The 21022-nt window shown below is 31.5% G+C and overlaps 1 protein-coding gene across 1 annotated transcript; it reads right to left on the reverse strand.

Annotated features, from left to right (window-relative positions):
• Nucleotides 1-1251: 1251 nt before the first annotated feature.
• Nucleotides 1252-18850, reverse strand: LOC134697962 (uncharacterized). The gene is made up of 11 exons (XM_063560247.1): nucleotides 18829-18850; nucleotides 16584-16664; nucleotides 15754-15834; nucleotides 14896-14976; nucleotides 14064-14144; nucleotides 9394-9449; nucleotides 8528-8581; nucleotides 6451-6738; nucleotides 5049-5258; nucleotides 3527-3662; nucleotides 1252-1862 (listed from the first exon to the last, which is right to left on the reverse strand). The coding sequence occupies exons 1-11, from the start codon at nucleotides 18848-18850 to the stop codon at nucleotides 1252-1254; spliced, it is 1701 nt and encodes a 566-aa protein (XP_063416317.1).
• Between the last annotated feature and the right edge of the window lie 2172 nt (nucleotides 18851-21022).

Raw genomic sequence — 21022 nt, forward strand, 5'->3', positions numbered from 1 at the left:
AAATCAGGAATAATGAATCTTATAACATACAAAAAAATGATAAGAATACTTCAGTGTTCCATTTTTAAGTTTTTATACAGAACAATATATGAGTCCAGATCTGTGCACATCATTTGCTTGTAAATTATACAAATCAATCACATCAGCATAAAAAGCAATTTAAAATGAATCTGCCTTTTATTTTCCCATGTTCGGAAACTAAAACGACTCTTTGTCTTAGATAGGTTTCGTGATCCTAATAAATTTTTTGTAAACCAGAACAGCGCTGCGGACACGCAAAATGTATCTACTGATAATATATTATACATACCATTACCGATGCTGATGAATTTGTAGACTACGATAGAATCATAAGCTCAGTAGTCAATGATTTGATATCACACGATTTATAACATGCTGCTCTTTAATTCGACGTTTATCAATTCACAAATCATTTAAAAAAATAAGGGTTCCAAAACACTTATAAAGTAGACCTAACATACATGTAACTATTAATTTTATGTCCCTGATATTAATAAAGTGCATCACGTGTATCTGTTTTTAACTTAATACATCACTGGATCGATGCTTTTGCTAGTGAATGTTTCATCTTTGAGTAAATCACAAGCTTTAGTAGGAAGCAAAGTGTTGACATACAATTTCATGGCCAAATATAACAAAGGAGATGTGGTATGGTTGCCAATGAGACAACTCGCCACATAAGACCAAATGACACAAAAATTAACAACTATTGGTCATTGTACTGCCTTTAACAAGGAGCAAAGCCTAAATTCTTTTTTTCTGCTAATTTACCTGTACTTTTGTTTAATAGTGAACTACTTAAACAGTTTTTTTTTGGCATCTGGTTTACCGATTGATTAGCCTGATATATTTAATGTGTTTGCATAGATTTCGATACATCATTGACTTTTAAAATGCGTAAGTGGACTGTTTCTTGATTCTAGAAATGCAATCAGGCAGTACGTAATATATCAATGTATCAATGTGATGTTTCTAAACTTGTCAGTCTCTGTTTCTATGTAGTGTGTCATTTGTTTTTTTCGACGTAATCAGTTTTTAAAACCAAAACTCCTCCATAAAATAGTAAACAAGACTGACAAGTGTAAAACCGGAAATTTTACTAATTTAAAACCATTTTTAGGAATTAAGGTCATACATACATTCAATCATATAAAATATTTTGCTAAGTTTGACAAATGTTAAAACAATTTAAAAAAAATATTTCCAGTCTAACATTGACGGTGTACTTATTCATTTCGACAATCTTTCATTCCAAAACTGAAGTGCACCGTGAAGAATAGCTTTTTTTGGATCTATTGCATGTATTGTATAGTTCGGATATCTTTCTCTCAAATCGTTAACAAGCATGTTGTCAATATGCTCTCCGACAAGATACAAAACGCTGATGTCTGAAACCGATTCATCTATGACATGTATAATATTTGCTATTAATTTATATCTATTTTGTGTTATATTGATGAATTTCTTCTTGAATAGTTCATTACTTATCCTAACTTTGTCATGTGAAAATTGTACATGAGATGAGTAGGTTGATTTTTTTATTGCGTCTTGTATTGTTGTGTCTTTGATTTCTTTATAAAGCTTAAACCATATCGACGGAATTCGTATTTTAACTTTTTGATCTCCTTGAATATGTTCCAATTGCAATTGAAAATCGTGAAGGGGTTTGACATATTCGAAGGGATGCTCTTTTTTTAAACGCTGTGTAACCTCTCTGGTAAATAAAGAAGTGAAAAATCCAAACAAATCCCCAGAAATACCTCCATACTGACTAAACACAGTAGTTTTCATATTATAGGTAAGTCGTTTAACTTCCATTAGCGTTGTTGTAAGTGATGTATCTAAAATTAAAAGAAAGTAAATTTGACATGAATGAAGTTATGAAACGACATAAAGATTTTAAAGCAAACGAAATGTTGTCATCTGAACAGAAAGACAGACATGCATATAAGAATTGACAATGTTAAGTTATTGAAAAACATTCTCTTATGGCAACAAAGAAACGAAAATGTTTAATCTGAATATTTCTTACATGAATATATATGTGAAAGACGTTACAAGTGTGGATAAATACATTCCCTATATCAAATTTGACAGAATGATAAGGATTAAAGGTTTTAAGGACTTTATTTGTGTAGCAGATGGACAAAGCCACTCACACACATAACAAAAGTCATTTGGACTTTTATTTGTTATTGAGTGAATTGGTCGAGGTTATACACCAACAATTTCCTTTAAAAAGTCGTTTTTATTCGATAACAGATTAGTTCGAATATGTATGATTAATTTTGGAATATAACATAGACAATCATGATATCATTTACCATATTATCTTAATATGTATCATAGCAATGTTTTTGTTCAGGACATGTCAATTTTTTTCGGTATTTCACATTACATAGATAACATGAATACAGTACCATTTACTAAGATGAAACAGTGTTTATTCTGAAGCACTATACATGTAGGGAAACGGTACTTTATCTTATATGCAATATGTGCAATATATATCTTTTACAAAGAATCTACTAACACTTGTCAAGATGTTTTCGAAGAAATTGATGTTTTTCAATTTTCTTATCTAACTCAACGTCACAGTTGTGACTTAAAATTTAAGAGAAACAACTAGCATCACTGAAAGTTTTTTTTGACACAATGTACTTGTGTTGATTGGATTGTTGGGTACAAGTACTTTGCACTACAAATATTCTGGTAATAAAATTATAGCGAATAAAATGCCATCGACAATCTGCTTGAAACATACAAAACAAAACAAAAATGTAAACAGTCTTGGATATCTAGCCGAATACCACGTTTGTGTGTTTGTCTACAATACATCATGACGTAAGCTAATGTGTGAAAGCTTAAAAGCTTTATCATGATGGATTTAACGATATTTATTGACGGAAGAATAGGTGCATACAATGGTGTTTATGCCTTGTAAAAGAGGACATTTTAAGTTTCTTTATGTATGCTTATCCTTACAATGTAGGGATTAAACTCCGATTACACATTTTACAATTGGTGTTAATATTTGCTTTGAATTTCTGCAATTTATTTTATCACCCCGTCCCGTAGCAAGATATTGGCAAAGGTTACATGTACACAAACCTTTTAATTTGTACTCTATATTTAACCTAAATAGTAATTGGAAACATTATTGCAATAAAGGCAGTCGATATTTGAGAAACAAACTTTGTAAGTCGAAATAAAACCAACTGCATCACGATAAAATAGAAAAACCGACACATTACATTGAAAACTGCTTGCTAAACAAAGTGTAGCAGATTTGTATGTTTACTATTGTTTTAAGTACTCTGTTGAAACGTTGTAAAAAAGGCAATCATACCGTATATTCCTATTTGCATATGTTTATTTTCACTGAATGAAAATTTCCTCTTTGTGATCAATTTTATATCTTCTTGAAATTTCATATACTAAGTCAATTTTAGTAGGATATAGACTACTAACTAATGTTGCTAAATTAACGGTGCAATTAAGTTACCTTCAACATATAAAACAATACAGCTATAGCTTTCTACTAAATCAACATCTTCTTTATTATTTGGAGAAAGTGAACTGTAGAATTTTAAAACAACTTCAGGTGCTTCCAATAAAATAAAATCACTAGCGATTCCCGCCTAAAAACAAATAAACATTAACCATCAACAATCCCAACACGAATTACCATCAATAATAAATAAAACAGCAGACCGGATCTACCGTAGAGACCCTACGTATACGCACTTACGTTATAACTAACAAAGACAAACAAGAACATAAAAAACACATGGTTCGTATTACTTGATATTGGGGGTTAAACTTGAGTAAACTTATTCACGTTTCAAAAAACCTCCATATATATCTTAGGATACCATTGTAGGTTTCATATCGAGTGAAAATTAGATATAGTGTAATGTCAACTCGAGATATTTAATTTAAAATAATAATCACGAGTTTGTAAACCTATTTCTCTTATGACCATACTCTCGTTGTTTAAATTAAAAATTCTGCGTATAGTGTATTTAGTCTATTGCGTATACCAGTATGACGTCAGATTTCTTGTTCCAGTGTCAAACTTAACATACATTTATAAACTTTTGTACGACCAGAATGTTATCAAATTTAATAAAAATAAGATCTGCAGATGCAAACTTGGAGTTGTAAGCATATTATTGAAGAAATCAAATTATTATGTCCGTTCACATGGACAAAACTAATGTCATGTCAACCGTCGAAATTCGTCGATGACCTAAAGAATACCCACTGTAAATGTCGTTATATCGCTTCACGATGCTTCATTATCATATACAATTAAAGCTATTATATATCCCTTTTGGGCATCTAATTCCATGCAGTATGAAACGAGACATATCTCATCATGCAATGAGTGAGTATCAGGTCGCAATTATACGAGATAAGTTCCTAAATGTAAAGAATGCACATTATAACTGAACTTAATATCTTAATAATTACACTTAAGCTCTAAGTTAGGAAGCCAGTATCAGAAAGGGCAAACAAACATAGGCTGTTAGTTGAGGTAGCGTTGCTACGTTACAGCTTTTTTGATAAACTGTTCTGCCCACTCAATCCAACGCACAGTAAAGAGGTAACTGCAAGCACAACATACTTTCATAAAATCGAATTATTATAATCACAATGCAATTAAGTACAAATGGGCAATATTTTTTTTTTAAAGATCAGAAAGCATTATGACAATCACGCAGTTGGTAGATTAACTAAAAAACTAAGAGAAACCCATAACATATAAAGTTAAATATTTTGCTGTTGCCATACGAATGTCAAGTACAATCTGATGTTTTTTTCGAGGAAATTGTCTAATTTAATTAGCATTTTTTCAAGATTCGAGTCGATTTAAATCTTGACAATGCGGGGACGTCTAGAAAACTGTGTGTACACAAATGCATTTCGTCATATACTTGCCTTTACAGTATTTTAGTGTGCTGTTGCTGATCTATGTTTCCTTTTATAAAGGAAATGAAAAACAGTAACGATGTAAAACTTACTATTTCAGTGGCTTTCTTAATTAAACGTTTTTCCTTGTCTTTTAGAATAGCTGGTACAACCAACGTCAACATTTCAACTGAACATTCTTGATTGAGATTTGTGTCTAGTTTGCTTTTCATTTGATAGATAAAAGCAGCGATCACATCAACAGCTTTCATTTTGTGTCTGTTCTGCTTATCTTTTATTATGACATTACCATCATTTATTACCTATATTTAGATTAGAGTTTATTATAGAAAACACATATGTATAAATAACAAAGCTGTAACATTTTCAAATGCTTCTTTTGATTGATTACAATATTCTTACCAGACAAAAGACATTTCAATCTTAATCGACAGCTTAAAAAAAGCAATACATATCAGAAAAAGTTAGTTGATTTTCAAACATCGGTATACAAGATGACAAAACAGACAGTGAACAGTTAGTATATAATATCGAGTTAAAGAATAATCGTAGTAGCTTAAAACAGGCTTGAAATTCGTAACATATACATAACAAAGAATGCCAAAATTGGTTTGTGTCTTAAAAAACCATTGTTGTTTCTACCATGATTGTATTTATAACACTAAAAACCATCTCGTTCATGACGAAAAAGGAACATGTCATTTTATAGACAGGTAGGCTAGTGCTTATTCCTTTGTATAATTAATGAACTTTATATAGAAAATGAATAAAATATTTCTATGTATTACCTAATAAAGAGTTTTTTACTGTGTTATTAAAATTTCTATATTATTTGCTATTTTTCTGCCATTTTTGTTCCATGGTCTACTGCACTGGACATTATCGTTCTATTGCACCTGTGTACAGTCTATTACACTGACTTGTTATGACCTCTTATATTGAAATCTGATTAGTTGAAAGGTATTCATGTTGTCCCATCAAATTGGGTCTTTCAAACGTTCTTGGTGTTATTATTGATCGTCTGCAAATAACTTCTGCGATGGAGCTGTGTGCTAATAATTGAATACGCCAGACGTGTGTTTCGTATGAATATATTATTGATATGATGTTGCATGAACGATTATGAGATAAATACAAAAAGCACTAAATTATAGACTATTGATTTTGGACAGGAATGTGCTATTGTTTCACAATTACTATTACCCATCCTCTAGCCTAGCTTATCTAAAAGAACCACAGCTAACCAAATGATTAAGAAAAACAGCAGCAATCATTCCATGTATATAGTCTAAAGATGTAGTAAATGTCTAATCATAACATGAACTTCTAAAATACAAAAAAATCGACCAGATATAGAAAGTAACAGGTTTCAACTATATAACAACTTAATGTATCTGTCAATGTTAAGTTTTTTTTTTTTTTAAATAATAAGCAAAATAATTTTTTTTTCCAATAGGTTTGTACCCACACATGTTGCATGCGTAAAACGTTTACCTCTGTTTCTAATAGTGTCGACATCAAGGCTGGAAAAAAGAACCAATCTTTACGCTCCTCTTCATTTAGTTCATCATAAAAATATTCTTCTGCTTCGAATCCAATGCTGTGAGCAGATCTGTCTTGGTTTAATAAGATTGCTGTGGATGTATACTCCAGTTGTCGTTCTTTTGAATCCCATGTTATCAGGGAATGTTTGCTTTCTTCGTTTTTTGAATCAGGCGAAGAGAAGGCACTTGCAGAATAAGTGAAACCAATATTGACTACTGCATTGATGGGTTTTAGTTCCTTAAATAGTCAGACATGGTATAGTTAAGTAATTTTCCAATTTGAATTCATAAACAATTGATTCTTATGGTTTTATTTCCTTATTTTGATTTGCCCGCGGTCTTCTTACTTTATCCGATGTTATCATATTGGAGTATTTGTCACGTTTTATATACAGAGTTCAGTTCGTAATGTATTACTGTATCACTTTTCCCTGAAATATACCTAAAGGTACTTTAGATATTAATGGGAAATATTAACAATTCTATAAGTTGAAATTCCCTTTGTATCATTGGGCCACTAAAATTCCAACTCCCTCAACCAAAGTTGATCTTAGATAGATTTGACTATGATTTTTTGAGTCAAAATCGGTTTTATTTCTTTATCATTTATAAGTCTACTTTTGCCTTTCATCATGTTGCTTATGTCAGTACAAATCTGGGGATAAGTGTGTTTGTAGTTTTCGATTCAAAGCAACCAGTCATATACCTTAGGAGGAAGATTGCGAAAGCTAATCGAGTACAAGCATCCCAAAAGTTATATTACTAACAAATAAATATACTTTCAAGTTATGACCTATAAATCGAAAAATCAATGATGAATATTCATCTAAAAATATGTTTTTTCTGCTTCTTATTAAATACAAAACCAGTTAGGTTATGGATAACTTGCTTCAGGAACTCTTATCATTAGCCAAATGAGGGTAACCTTTACTGATTTTGATTCTTTTTTTCAATTGTCCCATGGAGTCGGACATTTAAAGTTGTTTACACTTGTAAACCATATTTATTCTTACCTAAACGTGCGTTTTGATCTAAACAACTAGAAAAATATCACCAAAGGAGTAAGTCCGGTACGGGCCGATTTTTGGCCTCAAATTTCAGGTTCATCTGACGAAGGATTTTGGACACACTTTTTTTTAACACTTAAGTGTCTATTTCAGTTGATTCAATTAGTTAATGTGAAAGATTTTAGCTGATTTACTTATTAAAAACAATCCGATTCAAGCTTAAATATGACAAACCTATCAAATATGACAAAAAAAGTCAATTTAAGTTGTTTTTTGTAAAAAATGAAAGTGGCCACATCTGTGTTCATCCTCAACCTTTATATATGTTATGTATTATCATCAAATACAACTTACATTTCAATATTAATAATGAACACAAATGCGGCCACTTTCATTTAAGAACGGAAACCGTCAAAAATTTAGCTAAAATGCTAAAATTGTGAAAATTTCAGTAATTTAGCAAGAATGTATGATGCTAGTACCCGATATTTGTGCATTGTATTGTCAAAACAGCAAATATTTAAGTAGCAGAAGCATTCAACTTTCCAATAAATAACTAAATGTTTACATTTTAACAACTTTGTAAAACTGCTGTCTTTTGGGGCCAAAAGGGGACCGACTTCTTTTGAAACACACTTGACAGTATAGTTTAGACACAACTGTTACGTCAAATAATCAATAGGCTCAGTTATAAATGGAGAATCAACATGAAGTTTGTTGATAGAAGGACAAACGAGACCCAAATAGCTAGCATATAAATGTAATTTGGAAGCTAATGTTTAGTTAAATATTATTGTTTTAAAAAAATTCTTATTTTACTGAAAAGTTACTCTGAGATATGTTTTACTTTCAAACAAAGATTGAAATATCGTTATTTATTGTTGTATCAGTTGTATCATGTACTGCATGTATTGCATGTACAATTCAACATCAACATAAATAACATGCAATTATGTTTTTATTTATTTTCTTCGATTTGCAATGTGTTTGGTCATATGAATGAAATGTGTTTAACTTTACCTTTGAAGAACCTCTCCTGTATTCACCTCTTTTCTTTTCGTGTAATAATATAACCTGCAGTTATCATACACTATATATTAATGCATCAATGTAGGAAGACGTACAATCACAAAAATACTAAACACCGAGGAGTATTCAAAACAGAAAATCCCTAAATAATGGCAAAATCAAACGCTCAAACACATCCAACGAATGGATAACAACTGTCATATTCTGGACTTAGTACACATGGTACATATAAAAAAAATATTATGAAAAAATGAATTTATTTACAGTTCTCATAAGGTTGTTCGGTCACCAACTTCTTTTGGTGTTGATGTTTTACAGTCAACGCTTGTAATATTCTATTATGGCCAACTTCAACATGCCAATGCGTCTAAAGTATGCAGTAATTGAGAAAAGGAAACGTACAAGCTTGTGGAATAATTTGCAGAATTCTAGTGCATCAGACTTCAGAATACTTCAGTTTATTGTCCATGTCGAACTTTGCATAAGAGGATTTGAATGTCTTACGTTATATAAAAACTGATTTATATTTATTTTGAAGTTGAACAATTAATAGTTTTATTGGTCATTTGCTGAAAAATTCTCTTCCATAATCTCCATAATATCATAAACGGTAACTAATACGGACAATTTTACTGTTTAAAAATTGATACAAGAATGCATATTAAAATTAAGAAGTTCTACTCTGTAGCATAAATAATTTCCTTCAACATTATATAGTTTAGGTTACCTGAGATACATGTAGGCACCTGTATATCATACATTGTGTACAATTCCAAATATTTGAGATAATGCGAAATATTTGACAGAAATTTTAACTACAAATTTAGATCCACTCTTTTTATTAACTACTTCCTTACTTGTTCATCCTCTTGATAGTCCTTTCTTTTTTGTATGAACTGTTTATTTTCCCATTCTATAAGATTCAAATAATGTCAAATAGATATAGGATAGAATGGCAAAGTAAATACAAAACATATCTTTACACCAAAATAGTTTGTGAAAACCCTAATTTAAAAATGGTTTCGTTGCATGAACAAGTGAGTGTAATTATCAGTATGTGGTGAATGATAAATACAATAATAACCTCTCACGAAAAATATTATTCGCATACCATTAAAGCCGTAAAGACACTTACTTTCGGGTTGTATATGATTTACAGGTTTTTTTTAAAAGTTTTTTAAGCATGTCAATGTAGTTTACTTTATTTAAGATGTAAAATATGTAAATTCAATATGGCTTAAGGTTGCACTTTGTAAACACAGCTGTTTCTCAAAACACGCCTCTTTTGGGGGGATCTTGAATATTCAGAGAAAATTAATAGTGTTTACATACCGGTTCCCAGTTATGCTCTCTGTGTTCCATCTCACAGAGACATAACATGGAAATGTTACCAGTATATAAACTGTATATAAATTGAAATCTGTGGTAACCCTTCATTCGAGATAGGGGTAGTTAAGAAAACTAGTGTTAGTTTAAACTCTGAGAAGTTCAGGGCATATACACGTCGAAAATATGCCGCACAGCCCTATATTTTGACCTTTGAAAACAAGTTTGGTGCATATGAACTTTCAATTCTAGGATAAGATTTTTTTCAAAACATCATAGTAAAAGGGGTACAGTTTTAGCCGTAAAAGCAGTTCCTATGGGAAATTGCATTGTCAATATTTACAGAAATGCAACCTTAACATGCTTAAGATAGCACTACAGCCAGAATTTTCTGCCTTCAATCAACAGTCTTTAAAGATTAATTTCTCCAAAACTACTCAAAAGATTACTAAAATCTTTAACTAATGCTAAAGCTGAAGTATAACTTTTCTTAATCTATAAATACATTTATTTTTGGTTTGATTCATCTTAAAATATAGCGAATGAATTGCCAAAAAAATAGTCTTCCAATTGAATGAAAAAGGCACATTCATATCAAATCGACCATATAAAATCTACCAAACAGTGTTTTAAATTGTTGATATATGCCTTCAGTAAGAAGATATATTGATTTAACTGCTGGGTGCCAAACCTAATTTCACATCTATGGAGACCTATATATTCATTTAGAAACAAATAATCAAAAAACAGGGGCACTGTATTGTAGAAAATAATACCCAGTAATCATATATATATCAAGGTCAAGTCAAAGGGGGTACCCATAAAGTTTCTATATTCATTTTTTCCCTACAATTCTCATGAAAAATTTATCTGTAATAGAACCTAAAAACTGAATGTCCCCCCATAAAGTCAAAACAAATACAAAAATTCCACTGGGAACACCCCAAAAGCGTTCTGATGCCATAACTATATCAATAGAACCGCACACCTTGTGAATTTGCTGCAATGGTGTAAATTTTATATTATATGTAAACTGTTCAACACTAACTTGGCATTTTGCGGGAGTTTGACGTCACAGATTTAACCAACATCTGAGATGAAGTAAATAGATATAGACAAAACTCCGCCTCTTTCCAGACAGTCTAAGATAAGAGAAAGACATGATTGACCATCTGCATATGATCAATGTTTAAAATCATTATTCTCTAAATATAAAGAATAATTTTCATTTGAAATTAAAAAAGAAATAAACTATGTCTGAAATAAGCTAAACCATTGAAAAGGTGCATATAAAAAAACATGATCCTAAAAGGATAAAGACCACCCTCTTCTTGGAAATACACTTTCCAACATGATTTTTGAATTTAATGAAATTTAAAAATTACACACAAATAGAAAATTAGTTATAATACATAAACTGCTTAAATGAAGAAGACCAAAGTCAGAGAAGAAATTTATACAGGCAGTCAGAGGCTTTCAAAAATACTTTCTCACTCTTTCCATAGTAATTGTTTTTCATTTTGATAGATTTTTTTTCTCTGTTCACCATGTTCACTTCCATGTTATATAAATTAGTATTGTTGCAAAACAATGAGATAAGACTACACTATTTATCTTGTGGCTAGGAATTAACAGCTGGAGTCAGGACACTGGTATCAACAGATAATTGACATATCAGCCCCTCTTAAATGCCTATATATTTAGATTGATTACCATGTGCTTTTATTAACATACATTTACAGGTAAATTTATTATCAATTTACTCCCTGTTGTGATATGATAATGACTTTGGGATGTTAATTTACAAACTGTGCATGAGTACTGCTTCGGTCATCATGAAAGTTGGTTGTGTTCATAGTGATTACGATCATAATAACAGAATGTTGGATGTCGTACCCCTATTATTGCCAGTTTTATCTATAACGTATGATTCTATTTGTCAAATTGCAACACATTATTGTCAAAATTGCAACACATTATTGTCAAAATAATGTAATTTACGCGACATTCATAAAAGTGAGAAGTACAAATTGCTAGTTTTAATCCACCATTTTTCCATGAGGAACTGTCTGTACCAAGTCAAGGATGTGACAGTTTGTTTCCCATTCGTTTGGTGTTTTGAGGTTTTAGTTTTGCTATTTGTTTAGAAAGATTTCTTTTGAATTTTTCGCTATATTTTTCATTTTACTATTTATCTTTCTTTTTTTAATTGCTCCTGGTAAGTAAAATTTTGATGTGACAGTACGTCAACGGAGACATATAAAAAAAAACGTTGCAGATTGTCTAGAGAAGAAAGTTACTATGCGTAAATATTAATGCATCTGTAAAATGCAATGATGTCATTGCTGTCCATTGAAACACATAATTGTGTGAAAAAAATCTTTTGACTATTGACTTGGTTCATCATCTTTAAAACTATTGACTAGGACAAATAAGATGTAATAAAATAGCAAACAGTTTATTATTGTTTTATGTAGAAACACAATTGCTCTTAAAACAACAATATTAAGTATTAGTACATTGAAATGAAGATCACTCGGCAAATGGTACTAGCTATAGAAATTAACATTTATCTAAATCATGCAACATCAAACCAGATATCTATCGTATTTCCACTTCAAATTAACAGCTGCGGCGAGCATCTTCTTTTTCTTATTATCATATCAAGCTGTATTTATGTGAATTTATGTAGCGTTACACCACTGTCAAGATTGAGTGGGTGAGGTGGGGGTTGGGGGGGTTGGGGGGGGGGGGGGTTCAAGCCAGGGGCGGATTTAGGCGGGGCGTGGCGGACGTGCGCCCCCCTAAAATTTGCAAAGCATGGGTTGACTTCAACATATTTAAGTGTCAGAGGAGACCATTCAATCTTTTTTAGCATTCAAAGTATATAAAACAGTCAGTTTAACAGAATCAACGTGATTACTTATTCAACTGACCTACACTTTATTACAGCTAATTTCCTAATGCATGTAAAGCAAAACTTTGGTTGGCTTGCTTGCTTTGTTTGTATAATTGTTTATGCAAGCTTTGAAAATAAGATTGACATCTTTAAACATTATACATAGGCATAGTTTAACCTGTATATATAATATTTGAATTTAATTGGGTGTTATCTTAATGATTGTACAATATAAAACAATTCAAGCAAGCTAACTAAAGTCTTGCTCTACATGCTTTAGGAAAAAAGCTGTAAAGTTCTATCTTTAATTTCAAAGGAAGGTGTCAAACGCGGAGCTGCGTTTGATGACAAATATAAAAGGTTTTTAGCAGTTAAAGTAAAAACAAATGTTACGTTGTATTTGCGGTTTTTATAATCAATTTGTTTGATAATCGAAGTTCCAAAGCATTCCTTACTCATGTTCACAACTGTATCATGACACGGTCAAGAAAACAGTCGGTATGTGAGATTCTTTTATAATATGCGTAATGAAAGATAGAAATACTGTTTCAAGCGAAAGGTTAGTTTATTAAAATTTGTATCTCTGTGTCTATTTATTTCTCACTTGCAACCTAAATATTTGGTAGCCGAATTCTGCTTGGGATTCCAAGAAAATAAATATAAGTGCGCAAATACATCTCATTCTGATTTTAGTTGTTTGTGGCGAACACAGTAAAGTCTGGCACGACCTCCGAAAATCAAACTAGTAAAAAAACAGATAGTATGAAAGGACAATTAAAAATCGCTGGTAAAGGTAGAATTTTTCGTTTAAAAAATATATTGGTCAGGTGAGCAATTGTGATCTGTCTCGTCTCACTTTGCGTCCGTCTGTCCGCCCATCTATCTGCAGATTGTTGTCAGTTGTAGATTAAGGCGATTTCAGCTTGAAACTTAATTCCTCGCTAATTTTAACACACGATTGCTCGATATCTACATTTCACCCCTTAAGAAGAATATTTTCAATAATTTTACCTTAAAAAAAAAACTCCAAAATTTTTTCGCTTCGCTCCGCTCGGCTAAAATAAAATTTGCGCCCCCCCCCCCTAACTGAAAATCCTGGATCCGCCCCTGCAAGCCATTGGCTGTCACTTATAAATTGTCAAGCTCGGGCCTTTCATAACGTACTTAAACACGAGGACTTTGTTTATTGCTAAAGTTAAAATGTTGACTGGAGTATATTATTATTTTTTTTTTGTTATCATTCGACGTTGGAAATAACGTTAGAAATCAACTGCATAGTTTCACTTAGATATATTGATTCACCTTTTACAGAAGTCTCTGTATTTTCGCTGACGTTGTTCTCTTGTAATGTTAGGTGCTCTTCTTCAGGGTTTATATTCAGAGCTACATGTATAAAATATTAAACAAAAAAATTACAAATTACCGGTTAGTAAGTACAGGGTGGTAGCTTTTTTTAATTATATAAGTGGAATTTACATGAAGTTATTGGGAGAACATAATAGTGATTTAATGTGTATACAACATTTAAACCAATAGCTTGAGGTAAAAGTTGTATACAGCGCATGTGTTGTAATTCTCAACATATGTTCCGATGATTGCTGGATCTGTTTTATTTATATTATATGCTGTATAGCTAGGGTTTCTTTATATTGATTCACCTTCTATAGTGGTCATGTTCAGAAATATACATAATGCGAAAAACATCAACCATTATACCGATTAAGAAAAAAAAAGGGAAAAAATCAGATGACAAATCAGTGGATTTCACTTTAAGTTGTGAGAACATACAAAACATGATCATGCTAAGCTTATTAGTATCAAACATTTAGAAGTCTAGATCTTATGATTGATAGGTTCAAAGAAAGAGCAGACGGAATTATCGTCTGATAATATGTTTGTTTAATCTTTATAGCACACTTCAAGCTGTTGGGTGTCATAAATACACTATCACATGTTGTCAAGCTCGGGAATTTTATAACGTACTTAAACCTGTGGACTTTGTGTATTGCTTACATTAAAATGATGACTTATAACTGTCTGGATTATATTAATTGTTTTTTGTTTGTTTAACATTCGACGTTGGAAATAACATTACAAATCAACTGCATAGTTTCACTTCGATATATTGACTCACCTTTTACATAAGTGTCTGTATGTTCGCTGACGTTGTTCTCTGGTAATGTTAGGTGCTCTTCTTCAGTGTTTATATTCAGGGCTACATGTATCAAATATTTAACAAAAAAAAATACAAATTACCGGTTAGTAAGTACAAAGTGGCAGCTTTTTTTAATTATATAAGTGGACTTTACATGAAGTTATTGGGATACATAATAGTGATTTAATATGTATACAACATTTAAAGCAATAGCTTGAGGTAAAAGTTGTATACAGTGCATGTGTTGTAATTCTCAACATATGTTCCGATGATTGCTGGGTCTGTTTTATTTATATTATATGCTGTATAGCTAGGGTTTCTTTATATTGATTCACCTTCTATAGTGGTCATGTTCAGAAATATAAATAATGCGAAAAACATCAACAATTATACCGATCAAGAAATAAAAGGGAAAAAGCAGATGACAAATCAGTGGATTTCACTTTAAGTTGTAAGTACATACAAAACATGATCATGCTAAGCTAATTAGTATCAAACATCTAGAAGTCCAGATCTTATGATTGATAGGTTCAAACAAACAGCAGACGGAATTATCGTCTGATAATATGTTTGTTTAATCTTTTTAGCACACTTCAAGCTGTTGGGTGTCATAAATAAACTGATTGGCACTCACACCACATCTTCCTATATCTATCACATGTTGTCAAGCTCGGGAATTTTATAACGTACTTAAACCTGTGGACTAAGTTTATTGCTTTAATTAAAATGATGACTTATAACTGTCTGGATTATATTATTTTTTGTTTGTTTAACATTCGACGTTGGAAATAACGTTACAAATCAACTGCATAGTTTCACTTAGATATATTGACTCACCTTTTACAGAAGTCTCTGTATTTTCGCTGACGTTGTTCTCTGGTAATGTTAGGTGCTCTTCTTCTGTGTTTATATTCAGGGCTACATGTATCAAATATTGAACAAAAAAAATACAAATTACCGGTTAGTAAGTACAAAAAGGCAGCTTTTTTAATTATATAAGTGGAATTTACTTGAAGTTATTGGGAGAACATAATAGTGATTTAATGTGTATACAACATTTTAACCAATAGCTTGAGGTAAAAGTTGTATGCAGCGCATGTGTTGTAATTCTCAACATATGTTCCGATGATTGCTTGATCTGTTTTATTTATATTATATGCTGTATAGCTAGGGTTTCTTTATTTTGATTCACCTTTTATAGTGGTCATGTTCAGAAATATAAATAATGCGAAAAACATCAACCATTATACCGATTAAGAAATAAAAGGGAAAAAATCAGATGACAAATCAGTGGATTTCATTTTAAGTTGTAAGTACATACAAAACATGATCATGCTAAGCTAATTAGTAGCAAACATCTAGAAGTCCAGATCTTATGATTGATAGGTTCAAACAAACAGCAGACGGAATTATCGTCTGATAATATGTTTGTTTAATCTTTTTAGCACACTTCAAGTTGTTGGGTGTCATAAATAAACTGTCACATGTTGTCAAGCTCGGGACTTTTAGAACGTACTTTAACCTGTGGACTTTTGTTTATTGCTTAAGTTAAAATATTGACTTATAAATGTCTGGATTATATTATTTATTTTCTTTTGGTTAACATTCGACGTTGGATATAACGTTAGAAATCAACTGCATGGTTTCACTTAGATATATTGACTCACCTTTTACAGAAGTCTCTGTATTTTCACTGACGTTGTTCTCTGGAAATGTGAGGTGCTCTTCTTCAGTGTTTATATTCAGAGCTACATGTATCAAATATTGAACCAAAAAAATACAAATTCCCCGTAAGTAAGCGCAAAGTGACAGCTTTCATTAATTATGTAGGTCGAATTTACTTGAAGTTATTGGGATAACATAATAATGATCTGTAATTTGTAATTCCCTAAGACAAGATACTTGTATCTACGTTGACCATTCTATTTTTATGAAACCAAGTAATACCAACTCTTTCAATTTGTATTTTAGTTTGGAATGAGTAATACTTGTGTAAAGTCTGGAAAAGACAAATGTTTTAATATTATTGCAAGATGACATAGTCTTAGATTGTATGTACTCTAAAAGATATTTGGAATGTTTAAATATCCACATGTGATTCACGCCACCTCTAGAAAAAGGCAGTTTCACAATTACGTTGAAGCCCGGCTTTGATTGCTGATTAAATAGACTGCGGCGGCCATAACATGCGCTGACCGAATGAAGGACTCAAAGAATAGCTTGCAACTTTATAACATAAATTGTTAAAAAACCCATAAAATAATAATTATAATAACATAAACGGGTGTTATAAAGCATGGTTGGTTTCACAGTCACCAAACTGTTTTGTTATATTACGTTTTACATGTTTTGAGTCCTTTATGATTTGCATATCTATTAATACGTGTGATTTTGGTGAATTTACGTCATTGCAAAATACGGCGTCATACGAATGAAAACTTTCAAGCGAAAGATAATTACGTTACTTGTACACTTCAAATTAGGAATGCATCTAATAAAAATGAAGTTTTGAGTAAGTTGCTATTTCATTTAAGAGTCTGTTGCATTTAGGGAACATTTATGATTTTGGGAAAGCCATGATGACGGCTGACTCCTTAGTTATGATATGTCATTGTGCTTTTGATGGTAAATGTTGTAGCCATTAAACAAAAAAAAAGGTTATATAAAATTTGCAAATGTTTGTCTAAAGAATTGTAAGGATTAAACACATGTTTTCTAGAGGTTATTGATGTGTAAACCGGGGCTCTTACATTTGTACTTACAAACTTATTCAGTTTGTGAGTTAATCGCCCCGGTTTACACATCAATAACCTCTAGAAAAGTTGTGTTTAATCCTATAGTCGCGCATTTTATTTAAATGATTATGCATTGTGCTGTATCATAACAATATCGCGATTCCAATAAATATAAAAAATACTTAAGACACTTTAAAAGATGGACGAAAGAAACGAAAAGTACAGTCAAACTCATAAATCGAAAAAAGAACTGACAACGCCATGGCATAAAATGGAAGAGACAAAGAGGCAGACAAAAGTACACATGACACAAAGTAGAAAACTAAAGAACAAGCAACACGAACCCCTCAAAAACTAGGGGTGATCTCAGGTGCTCCGGAAGGGAAAGCAGATCTTGCTCCACATGTGGTTCCCATTTGAATGCCGACAGTTTCTTGAAAAAAACGTTCTCCGAACGTAACAAATATCTTGTCAATCAAGAAATCAAGCATCTTGATAATGTCAGTTACAGAGAATTTTTTGTTTGAATCAGAGTGATCCTTTACAAAGTAGGATGTATCCCCCCCTAAGACAAGATACTCGTATCTACGTTGGTCATTCTTTTTTTGTGAAACAAAGCAATACTAACTTTTTTAATTTGTCTTTTAGATTGGAATGTGGAATACTTGTGTAAAGTGCAGAAAAGACAAATGTTTTAATACTATTGCAAGATGTAAGAGAGTTAGATTGTATGTACTCTAAAAGATCTTTGGAATGTTTAAATATCCACACATGATTCGCGCCACCTGTAGAATATGCAGTTTCACAATTACGTTGAAGCCCGTATGTTCTGGCTGATTAAATAGACTGCAGCGGCCATAACATGCGCTAACCGAATGAAAGACTCAAAGAATAGCTTGCAACTTTATAACATAAACTTGTTAAAACATACAATAATATTTGTAATAACATTAACGGTACCAATTTTCCTGTAATTTACACGGCATCTGATTTCCTTAACGCAAAAATAACTCTACAAAATGCTAAGACCATAAAAGATACAATGCCGTTCATTTTGAAATAGAACGCAGAGATAATAATGACGCCATATAGCGTTCACCATTTAATACTTACAACTAAAAAGTATTGACTTGGTGTAGCTCTATGGTAGGTTAATTCAAACAGAATCATAACTTACCTTTCTTCCACATTAAAGACATGATAACGAATGCGACTAAAAACGTTAAAGTAAAAATTATACATGAATAACAGTAAAAGCAAACATACCACTACGCTATTTTTCTAACTGAAGCATGATTTTTTTTTTACTTCAAATTTGTGAAATTTAATCAATATGAATTAAATTTATTTTATAACTTAATAAGTGTTGGATTTATCTCCATTCTAGTACTTTGATTTTTGCTAGCGACATATCTGTTGGTTGCCCTTTACTTAACCATGCTTATATTTTCTTTGAGTTAATTATTATTTGGCTCTTGAAAATCTGATTTTTGGTATGATGTTTTAAAGTCAAACCATGACAAGTTAGCCAATTCAAAACTTGTTTTGTTTTCATTCATGAGACAAATAATCGAATCTAGACATAGACATTAAGTGTGTGTAATGAGTATTACGTACTATACTTAAAATTGCCATTTACATTTCATGTCAATCTTACATTCAACATCATATATGATAAATAAGTTATTATTGTTAACGTTTTTTACAATGCAAATACATTAGTGTTTTTCTTGGTTGCTTTCTCTCTTCCATTGTTGTCAATAAAACATGGTAAGCTATATCGGAAGAACAGAGGTTTTTTTGTGTCACGATTGTCTTTTATTAATTTTCATTTATTATCAATCAATAATTACAAATGTAGATTATTTGTTAAACGTGTTACGGATCAGACAATATTAGCAAATATGCATTGCATATTATTAAATTATTAAACACCTGGTTAACTAAGATTAGAAATAAATATGCATGTTATTTAGTATCATGCGTATTTCTGCTTAAGGGGGCTCGCGGGTCTAAATCAATTTTTTTATTTAATATAAGATTTCGCTATATTTTTCTATAAATTAACTTTATCTTATACCTAATAGAAAAATGAAATAAAAAAATGGGGTCACCGTTCATTTACTATCACAATCTGCTTTCGAACTAGCATACATTTTTGCTAATGTCCTTTTTTTCTGTTGAACTAATAGGTGAAAAGCGGATATATAGAAGTTAAAACAGAACTAAATTACAGAAATGGCTAAAATTTTACAATTATTTTGTTTATGTACAGCTTTTTCGAAAATAACAATAAAAAATATAGGTCACCAATGAGTTAAAAAAGATATTTAAATTTTAATGCCAAATTATGGCATGTTTACACCCAAGGGAGATAATTTGGAGCTTTTTCGATGATATCTACATTTTAAAAGTCACCTGGGGCCAATACGTATTGATTTTTTGGAATAAGTTTTGTACCTGATGATAAAGTAACTACTTTTTAAGGTAATTACTAGAATTTGTAATGAAAAATAAACGTTTGATTTTTTTCTTAAAATGTTATACCCACGAGCCTCCTTAATAGACATTATAAAAACTCTCGAACTCTATGTCCAAGCGACAACATTATGACAATCAAAAATGTACAATAATGTTATCTCACCTACAATCAATGTGGTTGACCAGATTTTAGATGTACGAGCTACTTCGATGTAAGGACCATACTCTAATTCTGCCAACAAAATAAAGTGTAAAATGTGGGACTGTTAAATGTTTATGATTACAATAGTTGAAAGTAAAACTAGAATTTTACAAGTTTGTTATTCTAAATATAGTTTTATATATTTGAAAAAAATATTATCTTATACAGTTGGGTTAGGTTACTCTTTGATCAATAGGTATCGCCTCCGAAACATAAGATTCTGATTTCATACGAGCAGCTAAATGATTCAGGTAGTATCAAACCTGATTATGGTTTACAATTAACAGCCTTGGATCTTTTTACCAGTATAGAACAAATCAGTTTAAAACACTATCACTATCAAAAATCAAACTACCAATATATAAAACTGTTGAGGGACACCTTTATCGGTAACTCCGCAAATGACAGAGGCAAGCCCAGTAGGATCGACGACCCAGACCTACTGCGCACACCACCACACACATCGCCCGTCATCAATGAAGAATCCAAAGAGGCAATGCAAACAGCCATACTAGCAGCACGACCTGATACTCCGTACCAGCAACACCAACGCAGTCGGAGAAAAATGAAGGCCAAAAGACAAGCAGACTCCGGTCTATAAAAAAATAGGTCATTACAGTCCGCAATATCCAGACAGGATAGCCGGACGTGAAACATCTACATATCATTATCATTTATCGATAACTTT

The sequence above is a fragment of the Mytilus trossulus genome, chromosome 14 (genome assembly GCF_036588685.1).
Source record: "Mytilus trossulus isolate FHL-02 chromosome 14, PNRI_Mtr1.1.1.hap1, whole genome shotgun sequence".
Taxonomy (NCBI): domain Eukaryota; kingdom Metazoa; phylum Mollusca; class Bivalvia; order Mytilida; family Mytilidae; genus Mytilus; species Mytilus trossulus.